The sequence below is a fragment of the Salvelinus fontinalis genome, unplaced genomic scaffold (assembly GCF_029448725.1).
Source record: "Salvelinus fontinalis isolate EN_2023a unplaced genomic scaffold, ASM2944872v1 scaffold_1339, whole genome shotgun sequence".
Lineage (NCBI taxonomy): Eukaryota > Metazoa > Chordata > Actinopteri > Salmoniformes > Salmonidae > Salvelinus > Salvelinus fontinalis.
Window position 1 is genome coordinate 18,025 of NW_026601548.1, and position 21,734 is coordinate 39,758.

The 21,734-nt window shown below is 52.7% G+C and overlaps 1 protein-coding gene across 1 annotated transcript in view; it reads left to right on the forward strand.

Moving 5' to 3' along the window:
• LOC129849035 (serine/arginine repetitive matrix protein 2-like) overlaps nt 1-21,459 on the forward strand; it is a 33,993-nt gene extending 12,534 nt beyond the window's left edge. The window contains exons 7-9 of the mRNA XM_055916101.1: nt 13,283-14,607; nt 15,004-20,049; nt 20,184-21,459. Of these exons, the coding sequence (XP_055772076.1) occupies nt 13,283-14,607; nt 15,004-20,049; nt 20,184-20,191 (6,379 nt within the window). The 3' untranslated portion in view covers nt 20,192-21,459. The remainder of the gene's footprint in view (nt 1-13,282; nt 14,608-15,003; nt 20,050-20,183) is intronic.
• Nucleotides 21,460-21,734: the final 275 nt, after the last annotated feature.

Below are 21,734 nucleotides of genomic sequence, written 5' to 3' on the forward strand. Positions count from 1 at the left end.
CAGCTATTCAGACTGACACACAGAAACAAGTGGAACTAGTTACTGGGGGGGGGGGGGGGTCTGTAACCTCAGCTATTCAGACTGACACACAGAAACAAGTGGAACTAGTTACTGGGGGGGGGGGGGGGGGTCTGTAACCTCAGCTATTCAGATTGACACACAGAAACAAGTGGAACTAGTTACTGGGGGGGGGGTCTGTAACCTCAGCTATTCAGACTGACACACAGAAACAAGTGGAACTAGTTACTGGGGGGGGGGTCTGTAACCTCAGCTATTCAGACTGACACACAGAAACAAGTGGAACTAGTTACTGGGGGGGGGGGGGGGTCTGTAACCTCAGCTATTCAGACTGACACACAGAAACAAGTGGAACTAGTTACTGGGGGGGGGGGGGGTCTGTAACCTCAGCTATTCAGACTGACACACAGAAACAAGTGGAACTAGTTACTGGGGGGGGGTCTGTAACCTCAGCTATTCAGACTGACACACAGAAACAAGTGGAACTAGTTACTGGGGGGGGGGGGGGTCTGTAACCTCAGCTATTCAGACTGACACACAGAAACAAGTGGAACTAGTTACTGGGGGGGGGGGGGGGGGGGTCTGTAACCTCAGCTATTCAGACTGACACACAGAAACAAGTGGAACTAGATACTGGGGGGGGGGTCTGTAACCTCAGCTATTCAGACTGACACACAGAAACAAGTGGAACTAGTTACTGGGGGGGGGGGGGGGGGGGGTCTGTAACCTCAGCTATTCAGACTGACACACAGAAACAAGTGGAACTAGTTACTGGGGGGGGGGGGTCTGTAACCTCAGCTATTCAGACTGACACACAGAAACAAGTGGAACTAGATACTGGGGGGGGGGGGGGGGTCTGTAACCTCAGCTATTCAGACTGACACACAGAAACAAGTGGAACTAGATACTGGGGGGGGGGGGTCTGTAACCTCAGCTATTCAGACTGACACACAGAAACAAGTGGAACTAGTTACTGGGGGGGTCTGTAACCTCAGCTATTCAGACTGACACACAGAAACAAGTGGAACTAGATACTGGGGGGGGGGGGGGTCTGTAACCTCAGCTATTCAGACTGACACACAGAAACAAGTGGAACTAGTTACTGGGGGGGGGGGGGGGGGGGGGGTCTGTAACCTCAGCTATTCAGACTGACACACAGAAACAAGTGGAACTAGTTACGGGTGGGGGGGGGGGGGGTCTAACCTCAGCTATTCAGACTGACACACAGAAACAAGTGGAACTAGTTACTGGGGGGGGGGGGGGGGGTCTGTAACCTCAGCTATTCAGACTGACACACAGAAACAAGTGGAACTAGTTACTGGGGGGGGGGGTCTGTAACCTCAGCTATTCAGACTGACACACAGAAACAAGTGGAACTAGTTACTGGGGGGGGTCTGTAACCTCAGCTATTCAGACTGACACACAGAAACAAGTGGAACTAGTTACTGGGGGGGGGGGGGGTGTCTGTAACCTCAGCTATTCAGACTGACACACAGAAACAAGTGGAACTAGTTACTGGGGGGGGGGGGGGGTCTGTAACCTCAGCTATTCAGACTGACACACAGAAACAAGTGGAACTAGTTACTGGGGGGGGGGTCTGTAACCTCAGCTATTCAGACTGACACACAGAAACAAGTGGAACTAGATACTGGGGGGGGGGTCTGTAACCTCAGCTATTCAGACTGACACACAGAAACAAGTGGAACTAGTTACTGGGGGGGGGGGGGGGGGGGGTCTGTAACCTCAGCTATTCAGATTGACACACAGAAACAAGTGGAACTAGTTACTGGGGAGGGGGGGTCTGTAACCTCAGCTATTCAGACTGACACACAGAAACAAGTGGAACTAGTTACTGGGGGGGGGGGGGGGGGGGGGGTCTGTAACCTCAGCTATTCAGACTGACACACAGAAACAAGTGGAACTAGTTACTGGGGGGGGGGGGGGGTCTGTAACCTCAGCTATTCAGACTGACACACAGAAACAAGTGGAACTAGATACTGGGGGGGGGGGGGGGGGTCTGTAACCTCAGCTATTCAGACTGACACACAGAAACAAGTGGAACTAGATACTGGGGGGGGGGGGGTCTGTAACCTCAGCTATTCAGACTGACACACAGAAACAAGTGGAACTAGTTACTGGGGGGGGGGTCTGTAACCTCAGCTATTCAGACTGACACACAGAAACAAGTGGAACTAGTTACTGGGGGGGGGGGTCTGTAACCTCAGCTATTCAGACTGACACACAGAAACAAGTGGAACTAGTTACTGGGGGGGGGGGGGGGGGGTCTGTAACCTCAGCTATTCAGACTGACACACAGAAACAAGTGGAACTAGTTACTGGGGGGGGGGTCTGTAACCTCAGCTATTCAGACTGACACACAGAAACAAGTGGAACTAGTTACTGGGGGGGGGGGGGGTCTGTAACCTCAGCTATTCAGACTGACACACAGAAACAAGTGGAACTAGTTACTGGGGGGGGGGGGGGGGTCTGTAACCTCAGCTATTCAGACTGACACACAGAAACAAGTGGAACTAGTTACTGGGGGGGGGGGGGTGGTCTGTAACCTCAGCTATTCAGACTGACACACAGAAACAAGTGGAACTAGTTACTGGGGGGGGGGGGGTGGTCTGTAACCTCAGCTATTCAGACTGACACACAGAAACAAGTGGAACTAGTTACTGGGGGGGGGGTCTGTAACCTCAGCTATTCAGACTGACACACAGAAACAAGTGGAACTAGTTACTGGGGGGGGGGTCTGTAACCTCAGCTATTCAGACTGACACACAGAAACAAGGGGAACTACTTACTGGGGGGGGTCTGTAACCTCAGCTACTGGTGGGGGGGGGGGGTGAGACAGCGTAACATCACAGACTGGAGTGGATTAAACTACACTGCAAACCTCTCTTCATGTGACAGACGCACAGAGATGATGTCACGCCCTTTCTTCATGTGACAGACGCACAGAGATGATGTCACTCCCTTTCTACTTGTGACATATGACAGGCAGAGATGATGTCACTCACAGCCGACGAAGTCACAGATCACAACAGGACCGTTGGAAGTTATGTCACCAACACAACAAAAAGGAATCGCCCCCCCCATCCCCTTGCCTCCCTCACCCCCCCTCCCTGATCCTGACGCTGGTGTTTGGTCCTCCGTCCCACTAGGAGGCAGCAGCAGCGTTGGGGAGCAGCCGGGGCGTACCAGAGCGAGGGACACCATGCCCAGAGGTCCAGCGAGCTGTCCGAGGGGCTGCTGTCCAAGGCTCTGAGAGACGTGAGGTCTGGTTATCTCCAGGAGAACAGAGCTGTCCTTCTCTACGGGATCCCCCCTGGAATCCTGCGCTCACAGCTGGAGGGGGAGGATGTGACCTCGCAGGACGCGATGTCGTCGGCGCACGGCGAGGAGGCGCGGCTGGTGTTGCAGAGGGTGGCGGTCTGGGCGGAGCTGGGAGCGAGGGAGGAGAACGGAGAGACGCTCTTCCTCCCGTCCTCTTCGTCCTGTCTGAGCCAGCGTGGCCTGCGGAGGGCTTTGTCCCGGTCTCCACCCCCCCAGCTCAGAGAGGAGCCCCCCCTCCGTATCCCCCGGGTCATATCGCGCTCCAGACCAGCTCTCCCTGACCCTTACAGCCTGGCTGAGGCCCTGCACTACCACCCCACACCACACCACGGCACCACCTCCACTAATATTGCTGCTACCTCTTCCTCTCTGCTGAGACTCCACCGCGTTCTCCTGCCCTCCCTCGACCTGCCTGACCTCTCACCCCGCTGCCCCGCCCACCGCCGCTGCTCCTCATTGGACGATCCTGAGGAAGGGGCGGAGCGTAGCGGGGAGAACAAGCAGTCCAGGAAGAAGCGCGGGCGCTACCGGCAGTACGCCCACGACCTGCTGGAGGAGGCTATCGCCATGGTGATGGGGGGCAGGATGAGCGTTTCTAAGGCCCAGGTGGTTTATGGGATACCTCACAGCACGCTGGAGTACAAGGTCAAAGAGCGCAACGGAACCCTCAAGGTACCGCCCAAGAGGAGGCCCGTCATCGTCACGACTACGACCACATGGCAACCGCTGGACTCTGCCGGTTTTACCGACTCAGGGACTAACGGCGCCACAAACAGGTTCTAGACTACAGAACATTAGAGTCTAGAACCGACAAGACTTGAACTCCACTCGACCTCGACCTCCTAAAGAACAGGAGACTGTTTTGTAGATCAGGGTCCAATAACAGCTTTCATTAAATACTCGGTGCGCTTGGTTTTGTTTTCATGTGCGCTTGGTTTTGCTTGACATGCAGAGTTTGTAGATTTCTGGACTTCTGGTCCCATTTGTTGCCTAATCAAGGTAAATCAAGCACACCTCCGGGTATTTGACCTCTGTGTCATATTGACCCCCAGGTCTGATGTTAATCACAAGCCAGGCCTTTTTAAAAAACCAGACATTCAGCTGCTTCACTGTGTGTCCATGCAGACCAGGTTATATTACCCAGAAATAGTGTGAACTATAAAACAAGAATGGCATTCTTCACTACACGTCAGGTGTATTTTTGTAGAATATTATTTTTTTTTTGCCCTTATTTTTCTCCCCAATTTTGTGGGATCCAATTGTTAGTAGTTACAGTCTTGTCTCATCGCTGCAACTCCCGTACGGACTCGGGAGAGGCGAAGGTCGAGAGCCGTGCGTCCTCCGAAACACGACCCAACAAAGAAATGGTTGCTTCTTGACACAATGCCCATCCAACCCGGAAGCCAGCCGCACCAACGTGTCGGAGGAAACACCGTGCACCTGGCGCACCTGGTCAGCGTGCACTGAGCACAGGCCCGCCACAGGAGTCGCTACTGAGCGATGAGACAAGGATATATCCCTGCCGGCCAAACCCTCCCTAACCCGCACGACGCTGGGCCAATTGTGCGCCGCCCCAGGGGTCTCCCGGTCGCGGCCCGGCTGCGACAGAGCCTGGGCTCGAACCCAGAACCTCTGGTGGCCTTAGACCACTGCACCGCCCCAGGGGCCTCCCGGTCGCGGCCCGGCTGCGACAGAGCCTGGGCTCGAACCCAGAACCTCTGGTGGACCACTGCGCCATCCGAGAGGCCCCTAAGTCAGGTGTATTTTAAATCCAATCTTCAGGTCAGCTGGTTGTCATGTCTACCCGGTAGTTCATTTGTCACTGATTTGGCCAGAGAGTCCACTGGACTGGACCTAGTTAAAGATTCACATTGTATATGGATATTATATACAGTGTTGTTTCTCTCTGTTTTCTAAATGTTTCTCATGTAACTGCTGCTTTAAACTCCCATCTCTCTCTCTGTTTTCTAAATGTTCCTCATGTAAACTCCCATCTCTCTCTCTGTTTTCTAAATGTTCCCCACGTAAACTCCCATCTCTCTCTCTGTTTTCTAAATGTTCCTCATGTAAACTCCCATCTCTCTCTGTGTTTTCTAAATGTTCCTCATGTAAACTCCCATCTCTCTCTCTGTTCTCTAAATGTTCCTCATGTAACTGCTGCTTTAAACTCCCATCTCTCTCTCTGTTTTCTAAATGTTCCTCATGTAAACTCCCATCTCTCTCTGTGTTTTCTAAATGTTCCTCATGTAAACTCCCATCTCTCTCTCTGTTTTCTAAATGTTCCCCACGTAAACTCCCATCTCTCTCTCTGTTTTCTAAATGTTCCTCATGTAAACTCCCATCTCTCTCTGTGTTTTCTAAATGTTCCTCATGTAAACTCCCATCTCTCTCTGTGTTTTCTAAATGTTTCTCATGTAAACTCCCATCTCTCTCTCTGTTTTCTAAATGTTCCTCACGTAACTGCTGCTTTAAACTCCCATCTCTCTCTCTGTTTTCTAAATGTTCCCCATGTAAACTCCCATCTCTCTCTCTGTTCTCTAAATGTTCCTCATGTAAACTCCCATCTCTCTCTCTGTTTTCTAAATGTTCCTCATGTAAACTCCCATCTCTCTCTCTGTTTTCTAAATGTTCCTCATGTAAACTCCCATCTCTCTCTGTGTTTTCTAAATGTTCCTCATGTAAACTCCCATCTCTCTCTGTGTTTTCTAAATGTTTCTCATGTAAACTCCCATCTCTCTCTCTGTTTTCTAAAACACAATTTTCAGGGTGTCGGGGGTCTCTGTAGATCCTCCCACTTTATAAGCTGCTCTTTCACTTAACCTCTCAGCCTGTCTATCTCTGGTCTCACAACGTCTCTGATCTGAACATGGACAGATTCCTGTATGAACCTCTACTTCTCACTGACCACCCTGTGAAGGATAACATTTGTTGTTGTTAACTTGAAACAAGCCATTTTACTGCTGTTTAGAACAGAAGGATTTAAAAAAAACTGGACCTAAGACATCTTTGTGTTGTTGTCACCCTCACTGAATCCTCTTCTCTTAAACCTACAGAGTTTAAGAGACACTATGAAGCCTATAAGGGGAATTTTTAAAAGGATATTATCTATTTTCCCCAGATGAACTCGTGGATACCATTTTTTATGTCTCTGTGTGCAGTTTGAAGGAAATTGCTAACTAGCGTTAGCGCAATGACTGGAGGTCTATGGGAACAGCTAGCATTCTAGTAGGCGTACTGACTGGAAGTCTATGGTTATCTGATCACATTCTAGCAGATACCCATAGACCTCCAGTCATTACACCTACAAGAATGCTAGCAGATACCCATAGATGTCCAGTCATTGCGCTAACGCTAGTTAGCATTGGCTCACAACACTACCTCTAACTTCCTTCATATTGGACTCAGGGACATAAAAATGGTATCCACACGTTCATCTGACTCTGGGGAAGTAGATAACTAATGCCGACATCCCGAAGTATCCCTTGAAATACCGTCTAGCCTAGGACTGGGCGGGTATACCGTATTTTACTATATAGCGGTATTGATGTTTGAGTTTTCACCTTTACCTTCTGTAACGTTATTTCAGTGTTTGGTTTGTTAAATGTAATACGCAACTCCGACGCGAATAATGTCAGTTTTTATAGTTAACTCGTTTTGCTTCTTGAGTCATCGTTCTCCCTCTCCTGCATGCCACCAACCACACCAAGCCCTGCCCTGTTACTCAAGTGTTACTCAAGGAGAGAGCAGTTGCTCACTATTCGTTTGTATAGCTTATTGTCTGCAAACTACTGTTTGCTAGTTTGTCTTTTCTTAGCAAGGTGTTGCTGAAAAATAATTATTGTTAATCGCTAGTTGGCTAGCTTGCTAAATGTACTCGGGAGTCGGGAGCAACCGTAGCTAGTTAGCTAATACTGCCTGGTACCAGTGCTGCTGTATGGCTAGATGAGCGGCTAATCGCTAGTTGGCTAGGCAAACGTAGCTAGTTAGCTAATACTGCCTGGTACCAGTGCTACTGTATGGCTAGATGAGCGGCTAATCGCTAGTTGGCTAGGCAAACGTAGCTAGTTAGCTAATACTGCCTGGTACCAGTGCTGCTGTATGGCTAGATGAGCGGCTAATCGCTAGTTGGCTAGCTTGCTAAATATACTCGGGAGTCGGAGCAAACGTAGCTAGTTAGCTAATACTGCCTGGTACCAGTGCTACTGTATGGCTAGATGAGCGGCTAATCGCTAGTTGGCTAGGCAAACGTAGCTAGTTAGCTAATACTGCCTGGTACCAGTGCTGCTGTATGGCTAGATGAGCGGCTAATCGCTAGTTGGCTAGCTTGCTAAATATACTCGGGAGTCGGAGCAAACGTAGCTAGTTAGCTAATACTGCCTGGTACCAGTGCTGCTGTATGGCTAGATGAGCGGCTAATCGCTAGTTGGCTAGGCAAACGTAGCTAGTTAGCTAATACTGCCTTGTACCAGTGCTGCTGTATGGCTAGATGAGCGGCTAATCGCTAGTTGGCTAGGCAAACGTAGCTAGTTACCTAATACTGCCTGGTACCAGTGCTACTGTATGGCTAGATGAGCGGCTAATCGCTAGTTGGCTAGGCAAACGTAGCTAGTTAGCTAATACTGCCTTGTACCAGTGCTGCTGTATGGCTAGATGAGCGGCTAATCGCTAGTTGGCTAGCTTGCTAAATGTACTCGGGAGTCGGAGCAAACGTAGCTAGTTAGCTAATACTGCCTGGTACCAGTGCTGCTGTATGGCTAGATGAGCATGTTAGTGCAACGGTATCTTATCAGAGAGGAATAGACGAAGTATGAATACGTTGCCTATCTACATGAAGCGTGAATATGTTGCCGAGCTACATGAAGCATGAAAACGACATGTAATGTAACATCTGTAATTAGGGTCGCCTGGAAAACACTGACAAACACTTTGGTTCCTTCCCTTGTCAATACTTGCTCTCACTGGCTTATTCATTTGTTGCCATGTCAATGTTTTCAAGGTGCCTACCCCACTATATTCTAGAATAATCATATTTCAATGATTCCAACCGTTTCCGTTAACCAGGCCTGGATTTGCTAATACTGCCTGGTACCAGTGCTGCTGTATGGCTAGATGAGCGGCTAATCGCTAGTTGTCATGATAACACAAGTGCAGGAAATGGATGAAAAGGCAGATTGTTGTTTGGAGTTTGATTAAACAGTATAAATGGAGAAAGCCCTGTTGTGGTGCCACCGTAGGGGTCTATAGTAGTGCACTATATAGGGAATAGGGTTCTATAAAGTAGTGCACTATAATAGGGAATAGGGCTCTGGTCTAAAGTAGTGTACTATATAGGGAATAGGGCTCTGGTCTAAAGTAGTTCACTATATAGGGAATAGGGCTCTGGTCTATAGTAGTGTACTATATAGGGAATAGGGCTCTGGTCTAAAGTAGTGCACTATATAGGGAATAGGGCTCTGGTCTAGCCTCTCTGGGGACACTCCCCTCCTGATGACTGACAGTCGAAGTGCAATTCAAATCCAGTCTGTTACATTTGGTATTTCTTTACTAACTCAGGATGCTCTGTTTCTACCCGGCCTTCAGGTCAGTCTCACGTAGCTGCATTTATCAGGAGCAGACTGGAGTTATATCTTTAAGAGCTTTTTTGGGGAAGCTAGTATTAGGTTGAGGTATTAGGTTGAGGTATTAGGTTGAGGCATTAGGTTGAGGCATTAGGTTGAGGCATTAGGTTGGGGTATTAGGTTGAGGCATTAGGTTGAGGCATTAGGTTGAGACATTAGGTTGAGGCATTAGGTTGAGGCATTAGGTTGAGGCATTAGGTTGAGGCATTAGGTTGGGGCATTAGGTTGAGGCATTAGGTTGAGGCATTAGGTTGAGGCATTAGGTTGAGGTATTAGGTTGAGGCATTAGGTTGGGGCATTAGGTTGAGGCATTAGGTTGAGGCATTAGGTTGGGGCATTAGGTTGAGGTATTAGGTTGAGGTATTAGGTTGAGGCATTAGGTTGGGGCATTAGGTTGAGGCATTAGGTTGAAGCATTAGGTTGAGGCATTAGGTTGGGGCATTAGGTTGAGGCATTAGGTTGGGGCATTAGGTTGGGGCATTAGGTTGAGGCATTAGGTTGAGGCATTAGGTTGAGGCATTAGGTTGGGGCATTAGGTTGAGGCATTAGGTTGAGGCATTAGGTTGAGGTATTAGGTTGAGGTATTAGGTTGAGGCATTAGGTTGAAGCATTAGGTTGAGGCATTAGGTTGAGGTAAAAGCAGTTTAATTTCTATAACGGAGAATAGATAACAACGAACTCAGACTAGGTTCTACTGCGGTATTACCATGGTTACACTCCTCAATACCGGTAACAGCCTTGCTTGTATACATCTTCAGGTGATTTATTTTTATTTTTTTTCAACTGTCTACATATCTTTAAAAAAAATACTTGAACAGAAATCAGTCAGTTATTTTATGCATACGTGAATTTGGACTATAAATGATAAATGTTTAATTATTGTAGTGAAGCGTTTGGTGTTGCTGCTTGGGAATCCTTTTAATTTCTACATTTTGCTTCAGGTCTGTGATTTTTTTTTAAAGTATTTTTTTGATTGATTGTGTTTAAAAATATAAAATAAAATCTGTAAAGAGGAACTTTGATGTGAAACGTGTCCTTCTGTTCCAAATGCATGAGTTGGTGATTTTAAATGTTATAGTAATATATATTAATTATTGTATTTATTGTCTCCAGTACTTGCCCTATTTAGACCACTAGGAGGTGATGTTGACTGTATCGGGGAAGAAGCTGGTACTCTAGCAGTACTTGAGTAGTATTTTATTATTTTTATCTGGAGGACTCACTAAACAGAGAACATCCCTGGTCATCCCTACTGCCTCTGATCTGGAGGACTCACTAAACAGAGAACATCCCTGGTCATCCCTACTGCCTCTGATCTGGAGGACTCACTAAACAGAGAACATCCCTGGTCATCCCTACTGTCTCTGATCTGGCGACTCACTAAACAGAGAACATCCCTGGTCATCCCTACTGCCTCTGATCTGGAGGACTCACTAAACAGAGAACATCCCTGGTCATCCCTACTGCCTCTGATCTGGAGGACTCACTAAACAGAGAACATCCCTGGTCATCCCTACTGCCTCTGATCTGGAGGACTCATTAAACAGAGAGCATCCCTGGTCATCCCTACGGCCTCTGATCTGGAGGACTCACTAAACAGAGAACATCCCTGGTCATACCTACTGCCTCTGATCTGGAGGACTCACTAAACAGAGAACATCCCTGGTCACCCCTACTGTCTCTGATCTGGAGGACTCACTAAACAGAGAACATCCCTGGTCTGTTTGTAAATTATGTCAGTGTTGGGGTGTGCCCGTGGCCATCTGTAAATAAAAGAAAAAATTGAAAAGTGTGACGTCTGCTTTGCTTAATATAAGGAATTTGAAATTATTTATATTTTTAAAAGGACATTGACTTTTTTTTATTTTAACCTTTATTTAACTAGACAAGTCAGTTAAGAACAAATTCTTATTTACAATGACGTCCTACCGGGGAACAGTGGGTTAACTGCCTTGTTCAGGGGCAGAATGACAGATTTTATTCCCTTGTAAGCTCGGGGATTCAATCTAGCAACCTTTCGGTTACTGGCCCAACGCTAATGATGTAATGATGGACTGTCGTTTATCTTTGCTTGTTTGACCTGTTCTTGCCATAATATGGACTTGGTCTTTTACTAAATAGGGCTATCTTCTGTATACCACCCCTACCTTGTCACAACACAACTGATTGGCTCAAACGCATTAAGGAAATACATTCCACAAATTAACTTAAGGCACACCTGTTAATTGAAATGCATTCCAGGTGACTACCTCATGAAGCTGGTTGAGAGAATGCCATGAGTGTGCAAAGCTGTCATCAAGGCAAAGGGTAGCTACTTTGAAGAATCTCAAATATTAAGTTGATTTGCCCGTATGAGACACCAGTGCTTTGTGTCGTTGACCGGTGGGTTAGTGTTGTTGACCGGTGGGTTAGTGTCGTTGACCCGGTGGTGGGTTAGTGTCGTTGACCGGTGGGTTAGTGTCGTTGACCCGGTGGTGGGTTAGTGTCGTTGACCCGGTGGTGGGTTAGTGTCGTTGACCCGGTGGTGGGTTAGTGTCGTTGACCCGGTGGTGGGTTAGTGTCGTTGACCCGGTGGTGGGTTAGTGTCGTTGACCCGGTGGTGGGTTAGTGTCGTTGACCCGGTGGTGGGTTAGTGTCGTTGACCCGGTGGTGGGTTAGTGTCGTTGACCCGGTGGTGGGTTAGTGTCGTTGACCCGGTGGTGGGTTAGTGTCGTTGACCCGGTGGTGGGTTAGTGTCGTTGACCCGGTGGTGGGTTAGTGTCGTTGACCCGGTGGTGGGTTAGTGTCGTTGACCCGGTGGTGGGTTAGTGTCGTTGACCCGGTGGTGGGTTAGTGTCGTTGACCCGGTGGTGGGTTAGTGTCGTTGACCCGGTGGTGGGTTAGTGTCGTTGACCCGGTGGTGGGTTAGTGTCGTTGACCCGGTGGTGGGTTAGTGTCGTTGACCCGGTGGTGGGTTAGTGTCGTTGACCCGGTGGTGGGTTAGTGTCGTTGACCCGGTGGTGGGTTAGTGTCGTTGACCCGGTGGTGGGTTAGTGTCGTTGACCCGGTGGTGGGTTAGTGTCGTTGACCCGGTGGTGGGTTAGTGTCGTTGACCCGGTGGTGGGTTAGTGTCGTTGACCCGGTGGTGGGTTAGTGTCGTTGACCCGGTGGTGGGTTAGTGTCGTTGACCCGGTGGTGGGTTAGTGTCGTTGACCCGGTGGTGGGTTAGTGTCGTTGACCCGGTGGTGGGTTAGTGTCGTTGACCCGGTGGTGGGTTAGTGTCGTTGACCCGGTGGTGGGTTAGTGTCGTTGACCCGGTGGTGGGTTAGTGTCGTTGACCCGGTGGTGGGTTAGTGTCGTTGACCCGGTGGTGGGTTAGTGTCGTTGACCCGGTGGTGGGTTAGTGTCGTTGACCCGGTGGTGGGTTAGTGTCGTTGACCCGGTGGTGGGTTAGTGTCGTTGACCCGGTGGTGGGTTAGTGTCGTTGACCCGGTGGTGGGTTAGTGTCGTTGACCCGGTGGTGGGTTAGTGTCGTTGACCCGGTGGTGGGTTAGTGTCGTTGACCCGGTGGTGGGTTAGTGTCGTTGACCCGGTGGTGGGTTAGTGTCGTTGACCCGGTGGTGGGTTAGTGTCGTTGACCCGGTGGTGGGTTAGTGTCGTTGACCCGGTGGTGGGTTAGTGTCGTTGACCCGGTGGTGGGTTAGTGTCGTTGACCCGGTGGTGGGTTAGTGTCGTTGACCCGGTGGTGGGTTAGTGTCGTTGACCCGGTGGTGGGTTAGTGTCGTTGACCCGGTGGTGGGTTAGTGTCGTTGACCCGGTGGTGGGTTAGTGTCGTTGACCCGGTGGTGGGTTAGTGTCGTTGACCCGGTGGTGGGTTAGTGTCGTTGACCCGGTGGTGGGTTAGTGTCGTTGACCCGGTGGTGGGTTAGTGTCGTTGACCCGGTGGTGGGTTAGTGTCGTTGACCCGGTGGTGGGTTAGTGTCGTTGACCCGGTGGTGGGTTAGTGTCGTTGACCCGGTGGTGGGTTAGTGTCGTTGACCCGGTGGTGGGTTAGTGTCGTTGACCCGGTGGTGGGTTAGTGTCGTTGACCCGGTGGTGGGTTAGTGCCGTTGACCGTCTGTTCTGCGCTGGTATCAGCCTTCTCAGCCTTCATGAATAAACCGGTTCTGTTGAACAGACAGACTTCTGTTGTGTGGTCATTGTTTCTGTGGTGGTAATGAATCTTCATATGAATGAGTCCTACGGTTTAGTTTGTGAATTTAATGAAGTTGGTTCCTTTTTAATTAAATAAATATGCTTCCTGTTTCCTGTCCCCTGTCTATCTCTAGCTCCCTGTTGCCCACGGTTACGGATGAGCCCCAGAGGGAAGCAGAGGATGCCGGGATGCCCGATGCCCCAAGTGGGAGGAGCTCTGCTCTGGAGGCGGTCCGCTCCTCTTTATGCCCCGCCCATCGCTCTCTGCTCCAGCGAATCCTGAGGCTCGCCCACCAGCAGCACCGTCTATCATTGGCCTACAGGGACGCCCATCGCCGCCTGGCCCAGCCCACAGACCCTCTCTGCTGCCACCTGGTGGCCAAACAACAGGACGACACTTCCTCGCCTCCTCCCTTTACTGAGTGTTGGAGCCGTAGTGGAGCCTCGCGTCAGACTGACTGGAGGACACCAGGTGGTCCAGGCTGTTGCTGTGTGCAGCGCTGCAGGCTGCCTCCTGTCTGTTTCTGCCTCCAGAGACTCCACTGCCTGTCCTGCCAGAGCCTGTCCCTGGGACACATGACCACTGGGGTTCGCTCCTCCTCTTCTCTCTGCACTTTCACCTCCTCCGCCTCTCTTTCATCCTCCGCTCTGTGCACTAACCCCTCAGTCTGTCCCGTGGCCTCTGTCTGTTGCTCCAACCCCCAGCCCTGCGCCTCCTGCTGCTCAGAACACACCTACCTGGCCCCGGTCAGACACACAGCCCCGGGAGGAGGAAGCGAGTGCCCTGTCCTCAAGAGAGAGAGATCCCGCACCCCCTCTCCTCCCCCTCTCTCCCCCATCCCCTCAGACATGGACGGAAAGGAGGAAGACAAGCCTCCCTCTCTTCTGCAGCAGGAGGGGGAGAAAGAGGAGGAGGCCGGGTGTGGTGGGGAGGTGGGCGAGGACCGGGAGCAGCAGGACCTGGTGGAGCGATTCAGTGACAAACTAAAGACAATCAGACCCCAGGAGAAGGATCCCCCCCTCAGCTCTGCCTCAGCCAATCACAACCTAGAGAAGGATCCCCACCTGACGACCTCGGCCAATCAGCACATAGCAGAGTCCCAGGCCGACGCCCACCTGAGTGAGATCATCACCACCGTTCTGAACACGGGTGGCGGCAGCGACTACAGCCTAAACGACATGTTGCATCACCATGACAACAACGAGAGCCAGCCGCCTCGGACGCGTTCCCGGCGGCGACAGGAGGCCATGACGACTCTGCCCGACCAGTCGTCCACCCGGCGCCAGACCGTGCTAATCAAACGGGAGCTGGCCAGGCTGAACCAATCGCTGGGCAGGAGGCTGTCGCTTGGGAAGAACAAGAGCCGCAGTGCCAAGCCCTTTTCTACCTGCTCCTCACCTGAACCAACCCCTGTTACAGCAGAGATGGACAGAATCACAGAGGAGGAGGGAGAGACCGGTAGAGTGAAGGAGAGAGAGACCGAGAGGGTGAAGGAGGGAGAGACCGGTAGAGTGAAGGAGAGAGAGACGGAGAGGGGGAAGGAGGGAGAGACCGGTAGAGTGAACGAGGGAGAGACCGGTAGAGTGAAGGAGAGAGAGACCGGTAGAGTGAAGGAGGGAGAGACGGAGAGGGGGAAGGAGGGAGAGACCGGTAGAGTGAACGAGGGAGAGACCGGTAGAGTGAAGGAGGGAGAGACCGAGAGGGTGAAGGAGGGAGAGACCGGTAGAGTGAAGGAGGGAGAGACCGGTAGAGTGAAGGAGGGAGAGAGGGTGAAGGAGGGAGAGACGGAGAGGGGGAAGGAGGGAGAGACCGGTAGAGTGAAGGAGGGAGAGACCGGTAGAGTGAAGGAGGGAGAGAGGGTGAAGGAGGGAGAGAGGGTGAAGGAGGGAGAGAGGGTGAAGGAGGGAGAGACGGAGAGGGTGAAGGAGGGAGAGACGGAGAGGGTGAAGGAGGGAGAGACCGGTAGAGTGAAGGAGGTAGAGACCGGTAGAGTGAAGGAGGGAGAGACCGGTAGAGTGAAGGAGGGAGAGACCGAGAGGGTGAAGGAGGGAGAGACCGGTAGAGTGAAGGAGGGAGAGAGGGTGAAGGAGGGAGAGACGGAGAGGGGGAAGGAGGGAGAGACCGGTAGAGTGAAGGAGGGAGAGACCGGTAGATTGAAGGAGGGAGAGAGGGTGAAGGAGGGAGAGAGGGTGAAGGAGGGAGAGAGGGTGAAGGAGGGAGAGAGGGTGAAGGAGGGAGAGAGGGTGAAGGAGGGAGAGAGGGTGAAGGAGGGAGAGAGGGTGAAGGAGGGAGAGAGGGTGAAGGAGGGAGAGACGGAGAGGGTGAAGGAGGGAGAGACCGGTAGAGTGAAGGAGGGAGAGACCGGTAGAGTGAAGGAGGGAGAGACCGGTAGAGTGAAGGGGGGAGAGACCGGTAGAGTGAAGGAGGGAGAGACCGGTAGAGTGAAGGAGGGAGAGACGGAGAGGGTAAAGGAGGGAGAGACGGAGAGGGTAAAGGAGGGAGAGACGGAGAGGGTGAAGGAGGGAGAGACGGAGAGGGTGAAGGAGGGAGAGACGGAGAGGGTAAAGGAGGGAGAGACCGGTAGAGTGAAGGAGGGAGAGACGGAGAGGGTGAAGGAGGGAGAGACGGAGAGGGTAAAGGAGGGAACGACGGAGAAGGTGACAGCAGAGGAGGCAGATCCAGTGAGAGTTACGAAGGATAGAGTCGGCGTGAAGGAGGAGATGGAGAAACCCCCAGTCCTCTCCTCTACACAACAGAGTCACCCGCAGGAGGACCAACACAAACCAGAGAGCTGGAACAGCACCTGTCAGGACAGCAGTAGGAGTGACCTCCCTGAGAAGAGGAGGAGAGAGGAGGAGTCACCAGGTAGTACCAGCAGCGCCTGTGACCATGGCAGTGACCTCCCTGAGAAGAGGAGGAGAGAGGAAGAGGAGGAGTCACCAGGTAGTACCAGCAGCACCTGTGACCATGGCAGTGACCTCCCTGAGAAGAGGAGGAGAGAGGAGGAGTCACCAGGTAGTACCAGCAGCACCTGTGACCATGGCAGTGACCTCCCTGAGAAGAGGAGGATTGAGGAAGAGGAGGAGTCACCAGGTAGTACCAGCAGCACCTGTGACCATGTCAGTGACCTCCCTGAGAAGAGGAGGAGAGAGGAGGAGTCACCAGGTAGTACCAGCAGCACCTGTGACCATGGCAGTGACCTCCCTGAGAAGAGGAGGACAGAGGAAGAGGAGGAGTCAGTAGGCTGCAGCAAGGACAGTAGCAGAGTGTCAGCCAGGATTAGCCCGTCCCACCCCTGCAGAACCAGGAAGTCCCAGCCAGGCAGCAGCAGCGAGGTGGTGGTGGGGAGGAGCAGCGAGGCTGGGAGGTCCAGGAGGAACATCGTCCCTCCCCAGCGGTTCTCCTCCTACGTCACAGAGCCCAGGATGATGTATTCTGTTGCCTGTTTCTCAGAGAGAATCTTCTCCGCCCAGAGGACGCCAAAGGATCGGCCGCCACTAAATGGCCCCAACACCAATCACACAGACTCCCCATCCTCGGCCACAGACACGGCTGAGGTGTTGTGCGAAGCAAGAGAAAAGGAATTACCGCTGGCATCCAGTCCTGAGGTTGTCAGTCAGGAGAGAAGGGGAGGCAGAGGCTGTAGATCAACGGCAACGGGTCAGAGTTCAGACCGTGAGTCACAGAGACGAGGTCAGGTGATTCCTGTCACTGCAGCTTCCTCTGAGCAGCAGAGTCCCCCTAAACACCGCTCCCAGAACACGGCAGACGTTAGGCTCAGAGCAGCCAAACCTTTTGGGCGCTTACGCTCCTCCCAACAGTCCCAACCAGCGAGCCCTCGCACAGCCTCCAGGCCAGAGGGTGAGGTCCCCACAGAGCAGCCTCAGTACACCAGCCCCATCAAGCTGATGTTTGTGTCTGCAGTAGTGGGTGAGGAGGGGGTGAGGTACACCCTGAAGGCGGCTGCACCAGGATCCAGCTGGCATGGACAGGAGACATTTGACCCCTGTGAGGAGTCATCGTGGACAGGAAGTCCAGAGAAGACCCCAGAGAAGACTCACAATCCACCTAAGACCAGGAGTCCCCTCCAGACCAGGAGTCCCCTCCAGACCAGGAGTCCCCTCCAGACCAGGAGTCCCCTCCAGACCAGGAGTCCCCTCCAGACCAGGAGTCCCCTCCAGACCAGGAGTCCCCTCCAGACCAGGAGTCCCCTTAAAACTAGGAGTCCCCTCCAGACCAGAAGTCCCCTTAAAACAAGGAGTCCACCCAAGAACACTGTATCGTCATCACCAAAGCTGTGTGGAACGATGAGAGGAGGAGAGGGAGGTAGCCCACCAAAACGCTCCCCCGGGTCCCAGAACGGAGAGGGCCCGCCTCCTTTTCGTGAAACCACCCCCACGAAGAGACGTCCGGGACGTCCCAAGAAGCTAGGTCCCCAGCTGGAGAAGAGGGCCAAGAGGCCGATCGGCCGCCCGCCCAAGCAAAAGGGTGTAGAGCCGAGCTGTGGCTCCAGGCAGGGTGGTCAGGACCGATCCGGTGGAGATCCCTTAGGCTGCAGCACCGGGGAGGAGGGCAACGAGCAGAGAGACCCAGCCAACAGGAACCTAAAGATCACCGTGGTGTACGGACGCTCCCACAGGACCAAGAGGACAGTGTCGGAGGAGGCTGCTTGTCTCCAGGCTACAGAGCAGCTGATGGATCTGAACTTCGTCAGACCGGTGAAGGAGAAGAGGTTCGCTCCCCACGCCAGCAACAGCAGCAACATTATCAAGTGCCAGAAGCTGCAGTGTACCGCGGCCATGCGTCGTCCAGGGAGACCCGCCAAGGTCAAGATCTCCGGAATCTCCGTTACCGTCACCACCACGTCGCCGGGGAAACGCAAGATCCACATGAACCGGGACGCAGCCAGGAAATCTCCGGAAAAGCTCTGTCGGCGGAAAGCCCTCCTTCCTGAACCCCAGCCTTCCAAAGAGCCAATCAGCAGCACGCCGACTAGCGAGGACGCCACTCGGATGCAGATAGAGAGAACGACAGAGTCCAAGGATGGAGAGAGGGAGCGACAGACCCAGACTCCTCCTCTGTTGGCAGTGCGTCACTCCGTGAGGGTGAGGAAGCCTTCAGTGTACCTACTTCACTCTGTAGCCACCTCCACCTCTAGGTCCCTGAGCCACAGTACCGCCCTGCTGCGCCGATCCAGACAGCTACTGATCAACAGGGCCAGCAGCCAAGGCAGCCATCGCAGGAGGAGGGAGGAGGGAGGAGAGGACACCCCAAGGCAGGAGGAGCTGCTGTCTGGGAGGGAGGAGAGGAGCGAGGGAAGAGGAAGGGTGTTGTGTGAGGACCTGAGCCAGGTGGCGGGGGTTTCGGTAGACTCCATTTTCCCGGCCAGTTCCAGCGAGGCGTTGAGGTGGTGGCCCGTCTCCTCCGACCAGGACAGCCTGAACCAAGAGCTGGCTCGCAGGATCCGCCTCATATCCCACAGCTGGGTCACTTCCGCTGCCGCTACCACCCACACCACCAGGACGGGGACGATCACGTCCGCCAAGCAGACACTTGACGACGACTCTTTGTCCTCCTGGAAGCCAGAGGTTGGGTCGGCAGTGCGGCTGCTGTTTGACCAGCGCTGCAGCGTGGAGAGGCTGGCCTCCTGGTTCATGCAGACCACTGAGACTCAGTCTCTGGGCATTGTGAAGAAGACCAGCTCTCGAAACCCCTACGAGCTCCTGCACTACCCCCGGACCGCCAGCAGGGGGAGTGTCTTTCCCAGCCCGCAGACCATGCGACTACGCAAACACATCAAGAAGTTTGCCAAAGCTGTGCCGAAGAGCCCCGCCCAGCTCCGTCTGGCCCAGGAACGGCTCCGACGTGGAAAAGAGCTGAATGCCAGGCGGTGTCTGTTCACTGCGAGGCCGGCGTCAGGCGGGCTGCGTCTCAGAGCTCCTTGGATGAAGGTCAGGGCCCTCGGGACGTACAGAACCACTCTGCTCAGAGTCAGAGAAAAGTTTCTCACCTGGACCCTCAGAGTCAAGCGGCCCAACAGGCTGAGGTACAACCAGGCGATCTGGAGGAGAAGCCCGGTGGAGGTAGGCAAATCACCTCACCAGGTCTGGCCTTCTGCTCGGCCCAGGGAGGAGCTCACCTGTTCTCCACATCACCACTGTCTACCTGCCGCCTCAGAGACCAGTCAGCCCTGCGGCCCCGAGCAGCCGACAGGCCTCACCAAACAGCAGCGTCTCAGCTCTAAAGCCTGGAGTCCGGAGAGACTGAAGGAGTGTTGCGTGTTCCTCAAGAAGATCAACTCCCCCGACACAGAGTCCACCGTGGAGAAGGAGTGGGACGTCTGCACCGTCAATCTAGACGACACGTACTGCCCCGACGAGACCCGACAGGAGGAGAGGAGGGAAGAGTACGACAAAGCTGTGAAAACTGAGAGAAGGAAGAGTAGAGTTCCCTGGAAGGAGTCTAGCGGCTCGCCGCAGGAGGTGCTGGTTCAGGAGCACAACCGGGTCCGAGCCGGGAACAGGAGAGGCAAACAGAAAAATTCAGGGAAAGCCACGAGCCAATCACCGACCCCGCCGCCAACGAAAGCCACGAGCCAATCACCGACCCCGCCACCAGCGAAAGCCACGAGCCAATCGCCGACCCCGCCGCCAACGAAAGCCACGAGCCAATCGCCGACCCCGCCGCCAACGAAAGCCACGAGCCAATCGCCGACCCCGCCGCCAACGAAAGTCACGAGCCAATCCCCGACCCCGCCGCCAGCGAAAGCCACGAGCCAATCCCCGACCCCACCGCCAACAAAAGCCACGAGCCAATCACCGACCCCGCCGCCAGCGAAAGTCATGAGAAAATCGCGTGGGAGGGGCCTGACCGGGCCGCGGTGGCGTGACTTTATACTGGGTAACGACTTCCTGTTGTTTCGTAAACATTCTGACAGTCAAGTAGCCGATTAGTATAGAAGTTAATCCTTCATCCGTCTCCATTATGTTGTACAGTTATAGATCATACGTTCTACTCTCCCTTCATCTCTGCAGGAACCTGACTGTCCTCCGTCCCGTCTCCACGGCGACTGCGTCGTATAACTGTATCGGGGACGCTCCTCCCTCCGTCTCCACGGCGACTGCGTGGAAACGACTCGGTGCCTTCAGACTGTCCCTCGGGCATTATGTAGCAGAAGGAAAAGTTTAACCGGAAGAAGCTTGACATTGCACTATTTTTTCAACTGTTCAGTTCCCCCCCCCCACCCTAACCCTAACCCCCCCCACTGCTTTAAAAAACCAAACTGTGTATATGTTTGTACAGAATGTTTTAACCTTTGACCTTTCTTCTGTCTTGTCTGATACAACTACCAACCCCCCGTCAAGTTCTGTTGTAATGAGCCTGGAGGCCCGTTGGCAGAGGACACATTCAGACTCAACTCTGAGGCTCACAATGGCACCCTATTCCCCTATATATAGGGCACTATTTTAGACCAGGGCCATATAAATGTTCAGGTCAAAAGTAGTGCACTATATAGGGAATAGGGTGCCATAGGGCTCTGGTCTAAAGTAGTGCACTATATAGGGAATAGGGTGCCATAGGGCTCTGGTCTAAAGTAGTGCACTATATAGGGAATAGGTTTCCATTTGGGTCTGATTCTGTCCATGATGTGTGCACTTCACTTTATAAACGTTAAAGGTTTAACTATCAGCTTGGAAGGGAGTTTCCACCATCTTACTAACACTAGTCCAGATCCACGAGGGACACGTCAGTGTGGTCGGTGGCAGAATTAGGTTTTTAGTAATGCTCTGCCACGGCAGCCATTTTGTATGAAGGTTAATGTGTGTCTGCTGCATTATAGAAGCAGCACCATGAGCCGCCTTGGTCTAAAGTAGTGCCCTACCAGAGCCGCCTTGGTCTAAAGTAGTGCCCTACCAGAGCCGCCTTGGTCTAAAGTAGTGCCCTATATAGAGAACAAGGTGCTATTTGTGACTTAAACCCTACTACTTCACATCGACTCTGTCCAGAAGCTACGGGCTCATCTCTAAGGACACCGTATCCTCGACGAAGTACACTACTTTGGACCGTGGGGTGAAGAAGACGAGGACGCCGAGGAGAATGTGACCCGGGATTCCTCCGGGAACCACCTTCTAGTGTGCTTGACATTTTTTTTAAAGCTAAATGTTGATCTCTGCTAACGGGGCGACGTGGACTTTAATCCTGGACTTTTGTCTTTTTAAACGATGTTGTTGTCGGGTTCTTTGGGCTTTTCTGTCTGTTTTTTGGTTTTTCACGCAGAGCATTAATGAATTAAACGTGAAGGAGATCAGACCTGCCTGGTGTCTGTGTGAACATCAGATCAGACCTGGTGCACTATGGACCCCCCCCCCCAGAGGTTATTAACCCTGTACACCCCACTACCCTCCAACCATAGTCCCTCTATCACCCCCCCCCCAGAGGTTATTAACCCTGTACACCCCACTACCCTCCAACCATAGTCCCTCTATCACCCCCCCCCCCAGAGGTTATTAACCCTGTACACCCCACTACCCTCCAACCATAGTCCCTCTATCACCCCCCCCCCCCCCAGAGGTTATTAACCCTGT